Source organism: Corvus brachyrhynchos, unplaced genomic scaffold (genome assembly GCF_000691975.1).
Source record: "Corvus brachyrhynchos isolate BGI_N302 unplaced genomic scaffold, ASM69197v1 scaffold395, whole genome shotgun sequence".
NCBI classification, from domain to species: Eukaryota; Metazoa; Chordata; class Aves; order Passeriformes; family Corvidae; genus Corvus; species Corvus brachyrhynchos.
In genome coordinates, this window is record NW_008238340.1 from 1,327,434 (window position 1) to 1,336,509 (window position 9,076).

A 9,076-nucleotide genomic window follows, 5' to 3' on the forward strand; every position below is an offset into this window, starting at 1 on the left:
CAAAACACTTAAGGAAAATAACACATCAGAAAGAACTCCACAAAGGGCCCTCAGACTCTCTCAGAAGTTTCAGACTCTGCTCTTACCAGAGGAGTGCAGGAGAAATGATCCACATTCAAAGGGTCAACTTCCAGCTCCAGATCAATGCTGTCTGCGTGTTTGGTGCTGCAGGGGAAACAACAGAAGGAATGATGCTCTGTAGCCATGTCAGGATCATTGTCTAAGCACAGATTTATCCAAAGCACTGTACCACAGAGAAGTGACCATGCACATGCCCACAAACACATGTACTTACTACAGTGCCCCCACCACAGACACACGAAGAGCATGATACACCCAGTGACTGGACTCGCTCTCAAGAGACAGGTCCCATCAGATCAGGAGATGGAAACAAGTTCAGGGGCTTGACTCTTTGTACATGACAACCAGAAATGTGGACAGGGCAGAGTTTATACATGCTCCTGCCATGCCTGTATTGACATCCTAGAGTCCAGTGGGCTGGGTCTTACCGCCATTTGATGAGGGTCTGGATGAGAGTAGCATAGCCCTGGGCAGCGGCTAGATGGAGCAGTGTCATTCCTCGGAAGGTCTTTGAATGGATCAAGTGTTTGGACTTTGCCCAGCATGCACGACTCATCATCTTCTCGCACACCACCACCACGCGGCTCTCAAAGCAGCTGCCCAGAGTCCCAGTCCCAGAAACGCACTGAAACACCACACACATCCCAGTTTAACCATGGAGAGGAGCTGCAGCTTGCCCTGAACAGGCAGCCTTCAGCTTCTACAAGTACTGAGACAGTGACAAATGCGACCAAAAACCAATTGCTGTTAGACACCCCACAAACTAGACTTGTTATTTAGGACAAACTATAACCCTTTCCAAACCCCACCCCCCAAAAAAACCTCTGGTAAGAAAGCATAAAGCTGTCGTGTCTGGACACAGCAGGGTTCATACCTGCACCTGTGTTCCACTGTTCCCATTCCCATTGCTCCCGCCTCCTACTCCTTGTTTGTGTTGCTGGGAGCCTGTCATTTCAGCCATTCTCCTCTCCATCTGCTCAAGTCGTTCCAATATGGACATCCTGAACTGGTTATCTAGTTTGGAGAAAGCCAGAGTAAGGACATTTCCATGGAAAGGAAGCTCAGGTTTTGACAGACAACTGCAGAAAGTCACAAATAGCTGTCCTGGAAATGATGGAGGAGATTTGCGCTGCTTGCACGCGCACACTTGCCCTGCAGTATCCTAGCTCTTCAACTTCCTGCAGCAACTTCAACTTCCTTTGACTGCAATTTCAGAGAACTTCCTTACAGAAAACAGAAAAATGCAGGCAGAAGACAAATCCCTTTCCTTGTGAGTCCAGCTGTATGCACACAATACTAGGGGGTAATGCAAAGTCTTTCAAACACAAACTAAGAAAATATACCTATTCAGAGAGCATTTCAGTAGGATCATATCTGCCATTTTAGACACCCCCCCTACTTTACAAGAGTCCTGAATTCAGCTTGGCTTGCCTCCTGGAATCATGCAATAATGGTACCTGGAGAAAAAAAAGACTCCTCTGCTTCCTTCTGTGCTTAGGAAAAGGAGCCTGTAACAGGGCACTTGCTCCTTCCCTGGCAGGCTCCCGTTTTTGGAAAACAGCTTCAGCCAAGTGCCAGAAACAGAACTACCAGAATCAGCATATGGACGCTGACAATCCTGTAACACCATTCTGGAAAGCCATGCAACTCTGGAGCCCTCTGGTCCCTGCAACAGTCTCAGGGCTGTGTTACTGATTTTCCCCTTGCTGCATTGTAACATAACACTATCCTACAGCTGCTAAGGCTTGAATGGTGGAGCAGGGAGGTTCAGACAGGTTAACAGATCATTGCTGAACCTGATGCCGTAGAGATCAACTGAGGCAATGATTGTCTGGATAGAGCCAGTCAGTGCAGAGGGAGTGGCTGCAGATGCAGAACTCCTTCTGTCCTGTGACCCATAAGGGATAAGCTTCATGCAGCTCATGTGAAGCTGGGCAGGACTGTTTTGTGGATAGTGAGCATTTAATGAATCTTGGTATCATGCTAACAGCACGTGCAGTAAACTGGGGGGAGAGACAGCCCTTGTCCTGGTCAGTGTCATGCATCCATGGAGATGGTGTGGTGGTGCAGAACACCCATAAACCCAGAAGCAAGCCCACTGACAGCACCAAAATGAACAAGCTCTGATCAAGTTTTAAACAAGTCAGTCTTCTCCAAGAAGAACACAGAGCCCTCCCTGGAAGGCTGTAGGAGTACTTGTATGCTACACTCCAAGTTACAGCTCTCACTAGAGGGTACTGGAGAGATGTGGATCTCTGTTGTACTGCACTAAGGACTATATTGCAGATCACTGGTACAAGACAGCTCGGGTTCACTGGCTGGAGACATTCCCTTCTCACCAAGAGGCTGCTGTGGTCTGACAGCAGGCAAGAGCTCCATGTCCTTCTGGCCAGCTTCAGCATCCCACCCTGGCTGCTCAAGAGCCAGGGACAAAGGACTGTGGCCAGCACCTCCCATCCAGCCTCATCTCAGAAGTGAGCTCACTAGTCCAAAACATTTATTATTAGTGCCTTACCAATCCTTCAGTTGTCCTGTTAACTGCAAAGCCCCTGGGAAAGGACTGGCAGTTACGTGACCAAACACTCATGGCGCTGATGCGGTGTCAGGGCCCTGTCCCCAAGCTGCGGTCAGCACACGGCAGCAACACAAGCCCTGTTTGCCCAGCAAATCTTTGTTCCAGGAGTGCTGCAGTGTGCTGCAGTGCAGTCCACACCGCTGTCTCCTCCCTCCCCATTGCCAGGCGGAGCACGTCCACTGCAGAGACTGACAGAGACCTGGCCCTGCTGAGCCGTCCCTCCCGCCTACGGCCTGTGCAAACACAGCTGCAACAGCTCAGGCACCTGGAAAAGTGGCCACACTTGCCCTGCAGGGAACGGCCCTGTTCCACACAGGTAATGCCACTCTCCCTAGCTGGGTACCAGCACTTGCATTTATTAGAGCTGAGAGCAGCAAGCCACGCCGGGTATCGCATCTGAGCCCTCAGCCTTGTACAGGCAGAAGTAGCATCTTTGTAAAAGAAGAAATTTGGCTTGAACCAGTGTAATAGACCAACAAGCTCAGGACTGCAAGATTCTGGGGATTTGCTCCTTCTCATTTAGGGGTCAAGAGAGAATAATTCTGTACATTTGGAAACAGAAAGAGAACTATTCCAGTGAAATGCAGTAGTACAGATTACTATTTTCACCCCCTTTGGGTTTTTTCCAACCTGAAACCACTGTGGAACAGAAATGGAGGGTCCTCTGTTTGTGACTATTTTCCAAGCTCTTCTCTCTGGGCTTTATGATCTGTAACATGTGAAGCCTCCACCTTTCCTAATCCCAAACTAAAGACACTGCAAACTTCCTGTCAGCTTTTGTCAGAAGAGTGAAGTTACCAAAGGTACATCTGTCATCCACCAACATCCCCGGAGAGAAACTGTAAGCCAAAGAAAAGAAAGCAGGGAATTCTTCTTAGGAAACAGAATTTGAAACAGCATCTGGTACTCCCAGGTATTCCTATTCAGACAACTGGCAGTGCTCCTGGAAAATACTAAGAGCAGGACTAACTGATTCTGACTGGATCAGGCATTTTAGAAATATGCTGCTATTGGTAAAATGGAAGTAGAAACAAACATTCTGGAGCGCCAGCACAGCGTGGACAGAGCCAGAGCCCCGTCCGTGTCTAGCAGAGACCACCAGAATTCACCCAGAGCAGGGTGTGCCCCCAAATCAGAAAGCTCCAGGCAGCAAATGAGGTAAGTGGGGTAGCAGTGCAGAGAAGGTATCTCTATGCTGCCCATTTTCCAGGTAACCAAAATTGCGGCCTAAGCAAGCCACAACTGATGACAGTTCCAAAATTATTTATGTATAGTGTTTTCATGATTCTGTAGTATCAATTACACCAAGATGCCCTTTCAAAAGGGACTGGTCACTTCAAGTGCACGCACCATGCTAGTCTACCAAAAAACCAAATGAAACACCACAACAAAATAACAACACCACCTACAACAAAAACAACAAACCAACCAAAAAAACCCAAACCAAACCACAAAAAGCAAAAACAGGGGGGGGGTGGGGGGCGGGACAGGCAGGGGGGAGTAGGAGAAAGACCACCTTCACCCAAGGTTTCTCCTGACCTCAGCAATGAGATGAAACGCTCTTCTCCCACACCGAATTAGCAGCATTTTGGACCATGTCCAGCCAGTTCACACACTGCTGATGAGCCAACAGATGTACCTTGCAATAACTGAGAGAAGGGCTACAAGAGCCACACTGCTGAACATTACAGGTATCACTCTGAGAAGTTCAAGACCTTTTATCCTGTATTATTTCTCATGTTTTTAGTCACAATCTTTTCTGTCTTGCTCATTTCAGGGCCGCCTGCTTAGAAGGCACTGAAGTTACAGGAACAGTTTCCACATTCTTGTCTTTTACAGCCAACAGAGGATCTCATGACAAGCAAGTCTCTTGCAGTGCACTGATGAGATGAGAGATGAGAGCTCAACAGCATAAAAAAATCACTGTCCAAATAAGCTTTTCTCCGGCTACATTGTACAGGAAATATAAACAGCCTGAGCCCAAGGAGATGTCTTGCACTGGAAGCACCCTCACTCTGTCCAAATGCAACAAAAATCCATGTGGATACAAACACATTCACAATTTTATGGTTTTGCCCAAAAATTCTGCTTTTGGTGATAGAATTTAATATCTTTTTGTGAGCTAAAAAGTTAAACATGCAAATCTGTGCATTTATTTTTTCCATTACATATTAATCGAAAAAATGTTTTAATATTCTTTAGGAAGCTACAGAGACTGTTTCTGCAGCCTTCTTCAAGGCTTCCTCCACCAAAGGTGATGAAAATAACCACATTTCTGTATCTCCAAGACACAGAATAATCTCACAGAAAATATTGTGAACACTCTATCTTTCCTGGAAATTATTCATCTTCCAATGTGACAATATCAATGTCACACCAAAATTACTTCTCACTATCTTCCCCCTTACATAACAAGGAGAGGTGGTGGCTACCCGAGGAGAGCTGAACTGTCCCAGCAGGGAGGGACTGGGAGGAGCTGCCTGGTCAGATTTTGACCAGCACTAAGCAGCTGGTTTGAGTCTTGCACTCATTTCCCTAAAACACAAACCATCTTTTAAGTGCAGAACAAGCTTCATTTTCATCTGCACTGTAAGAGAGCCTACTACTGATCACAATAATGATAGCAGGCTATGCACTGAACATTTCTAAAGATGCAAAACTATTCTGGTACAAATCCTCTAAGGATACATGGTTGTTTACATCAGCTAGCATCTTACAGAGTTACAGCCTGTATGCTTGCACAGTTACACCCAGACAACCTGGATATTGTTTCACATTACCTTTTTTTTGTTTGTTTGCAGGGTTGGTTTAATCCAGTGCTGTTTTCTTAACCCAGATCCCTTCACAATTTAAATTAAAGCACACCTGTACCAACAGCAGGCACGGTGAGTGGAAAATGCAGCGAGCAAAGGAGTTAATTTCATCTCCAAGATTCTGGAAGCCACACCTCCATTTTCTCCATTGGTGTCCTCCAATAAACACTACATTTCCTCAGTAAGAATCTGAACAGATGCCAGCCATTTACGTGACCCAAGTTTTCACTGGAGGCTGCAGAAGCACGTGCCTCGTGCAGCCTGGTAACAGCTCCTGACTGCACAGACCCTGTATTGACATGGGAGCCAAAACACAGCACTTGCAAACACTTCACCTACACCCCCACGACAGCCCCTCCTCCACACAGCTCTCCCCACTGCTGCCTAACCCGAAGGCCTCTTCCAACAGCAGGATTTGTGTTTTTGAGCTGTGCACACAGTGTCCCCCATGGGCAGGCACAGCTCAGAGCATTGCCTCTGCCCACACTTTATTACAACAGGTAGTAAAGGCACACCTTCATCAAGCATCAGTTCTGCACTTCCTTTGTGTGGTACCCAAAACACCACCATGGCCAAGGGCAAGAAGATACCAAGGCACAGCAGTAAGTGACAAGCCCTCCTTTGCTTAACAGGCCAAGAAAGGAGCACAGAGAGCTGCTTTTCTGATCTCTGCACACTGCTGTACTGGACAAGAACACATCCCACAGGATCTTCAGTCCTTTTGCCAAGCAAGCTTCAAATAGCAAGAAGCTGTCTGTGCCACACATGACTTGGCAGTGCAGCCAGAACTACTACAGGGGAAATATTGCTGAAAAATACAGATGAAAAATAAACTGGCAGTTCTTAGGAGCCAGTGGTGTTTACACCATTTGCTCTTTTTTCACACTCTCACCTGGAGGTCTGGAGATTTTTGCCATGCTGCACAACCAAATGACAGACGGTATCTGGCTGGAAGGACTACAGGATGAGGGTTTGTGACCTCCTGCACATTCCACTGGGGCTGCATCTGCCCAGCATATAATTATTCCCCCCACAGAATCTAAACACTGAGCTAACAGTGGTGTGCTAGATCTGCATGTGCATGTGTTCCCAAGCACTCTGCTTAAATACTCTGGTGTGGAGGAGCCACACTGAGGGCTTTGGCTTCCCAGCCTGCGCTGTTTCTTTACCAGCGGCTTCTGCATTAAATCATCCCCTGCACGAGCGCACACAGACTGAACTGAGCAAGTGTGACAGCTGAGCACTGTAAAAAAAGCCATGCAGCATGAAGACATTTTTCTGTTTTGCAGAGCAACCCAGACACACCATATTCTCTCATCCAGCACAAACTGTGGGTGGGGATGGAAGCAGTCTAAGGCCACGTCACTCACAATGCCACTGCTCTGTTTCTATTTTGCAAATCATTTGTCACTGGTCAATAAAATCTTGCTCAATTCTTCTGTACAGTACAAATCCTGAACATCTTCCATGTTGCAGTATCAATCTGATCATTTAATGCTGATTTCTGAGGTGTCATTGTTGCAGGAACAGCTGTTTCTGGAAGCAAACTGCAGTGACATCCTCAATGCACCCTACGAAAACCTCTCTTTAGCAGTAAGTTATTACAGGTCATGGTCTCTACCAGCAAATGAAAGCATTCAAAATTCATATTCTAGGACAAATGCTATTGAGGCAGGTCACTTCCAGGGCTTTTGATCAGTGAGAAATGCCACAACTACTGAGGCACGAGATGAGGAGAACACTGTATTGTACACTCTGAGCCTAAGCAGCAACTGAAGAAACCCCACGCTTTCACCCAAGCAATGAACACTACTGGGCATGGGCAGGAATCATGAGGTCATCCAGACCTGCACACACAGGTACTGGCAGTGATTTTAAGCCAGTAATCCACCTGCCAGGGCATGATTCCTTACTGTCAACACTTTGCCCATAGTTCTTCCAGTGCTGTAGGACTTCAGCTATTACTGCCATGCCATCTGGGATTACTCTGCTCCTCTCTGTCATCCCCAGTAGCCAGTGCTCCCTCAAAATAGGGTACTTCTCTACTTTATCATGCCATTACTAGAGAAGAGAAGCAGGAGGGCTGCTCAGGCTGACTGTTCCCCAAGTGGCAGTCTCTATACCAACAGCAATAAAGCACTTGCTGCCCTATTTTTCAGGCTTCTCTTCCCCAGGGCTTTGGGAGGGCAAGATTTTAATGCTATCCAGGAACAGCTGCTTCAGGAAACAAAGGAAGGTGTTAAACATGTACTTTATATATTTTAGAGGTAGGGAACACTGCTAAAGATAACACTTCTTGTGCTATTTTGTAATTTGTATAAAGATTTGGCTGCCTAAGGTCAGTCTCCACATCTCAGGTCAGAAATTGGCTGTGCTTCCTGTATGTGCCAATACTATGAGAAATGTACATGAAAAATGCTCTTGGATGTGTACAAAGAGCAACAGCCTGGGAGGACATGCTGTGCTGCTGCTCACTTGCCCAGTTGTACTAACCCAGGGCTCTAGAGACCTCCTCTTCCAAGGGCTACATACTAAAGGAGCTATAAACAGGAAAAAAGCATCACATGCCACACTATGCAGTATCTGTGCTTGAAGTACTGTATATGGCATGTATGTATGCATATAGTAACAATTCTGACCCAAGCTTTCTATCCTTAAATCTGCAACCTCAAGAGTCAAAATAGTCACTCTGAAATCATCAGACTGAAGAGCAGCATGCTATAAAATGGCCTCTTATTTGCTGCAAAGGTAGATAAATAGGAATTGCTGCAAGCTGCAAAACTGTGAAGCACTGGAACAGGTCAGCAAGAGAGACAGAGATCACCTTTCCTGGAAGCTTTCAGAAAGTCTGACATCAGTCATGTTTACCCCGTCTAAACTGCAAGTGGTCTACACAGTCTCCTGAAGCCCTCTTCCTAGTCCTGCTCTTTCTGGCAAAGCACACTGCTAAACAAGTTTTCCAATAACGCGGTGCGAAGCAGGCGTGTGCCTCCAGCATCCCTAAGATCCCCAAGAAGGTCTGGGCTACCGACCTCCTCCTGTGCCGTACCAGCCCAGAACACGAGGCTGTGAGCTGGAGGCACTCCGATGTAATCTGTCCTGCTGCACACGTGATGCTACAATTAAAGTGCTGTCACAACTCGGAGCCCGCATCGCAACATCACCCGGGAGGGAGAGTACATGAAAACACGACTGCGTCCCACGGCTGAGGGCACACTGAAGGGGGGCACAACGAGCAGCAAGGCGTGCAGTTATCGTGGAAGTGTAGCAGAGTGAGGCACAACACAGAAGCATGCAGATTTAAACCAAAACGAGCACTGCGCGACACTTTATCCTGCAATACTTACTGAAAGCAGTACTCTGTCACATGTGCACGTCCACCTGCAAGGGCTGGGGGTCCCGGACCCCTCTGCAGTCCCTCTACCTGCTTCCAGGCAAATAATGTGACAAGACCTGCCACCAGAGGACTGACCTGGGAGTCTACAAGGCATCAGCGAAGACTCCAGCCAGCATCTGGTGCAGACCCCGCAGCAGGGGCGGGCAGAGCAGGCTCCCCCCAGACCTGCTTGTCGTCTCTCGCATCCTCGCAGCCAACTGGAGCTCCGCC

The 9,076-nt window shown here is 47.4% G+C and overlaps 1 protein-coding gene across 8 annotated transcripts in view; it reads right to left on the reverse strand.

The window, feature by feature from the left end:
- The window catches only part of CAMTA1 (calmodulin binding transcription activator 1), a 232,511-nt gene that overhangs the window by 25,910 nt on the left and 197,525 nt on the right, over positions 1 to 9,076 (reverse strand). For all 8 annotated transcript variants that reach the window (XM_017735059.1, XM_017735061.1, XM_017735064.1 and 5 more), the window contains 3 exons: positions 956 to 1,095; positions 510 to 706; positions 87 to 165 (listed from right to left, as the gene is read on the reverse strand). In XM_017735059.1, the coding sequence (XP_017590548.1) occupies positions 87 to 165; positions 510 to 706; positions 956 to 1,095 (416 nt within the window). The remainder of the gene's footprint in view (positions 1 to 86; positions 166 to 509; positions 707 to 955; positions 1,096 to 9,076) is intronic.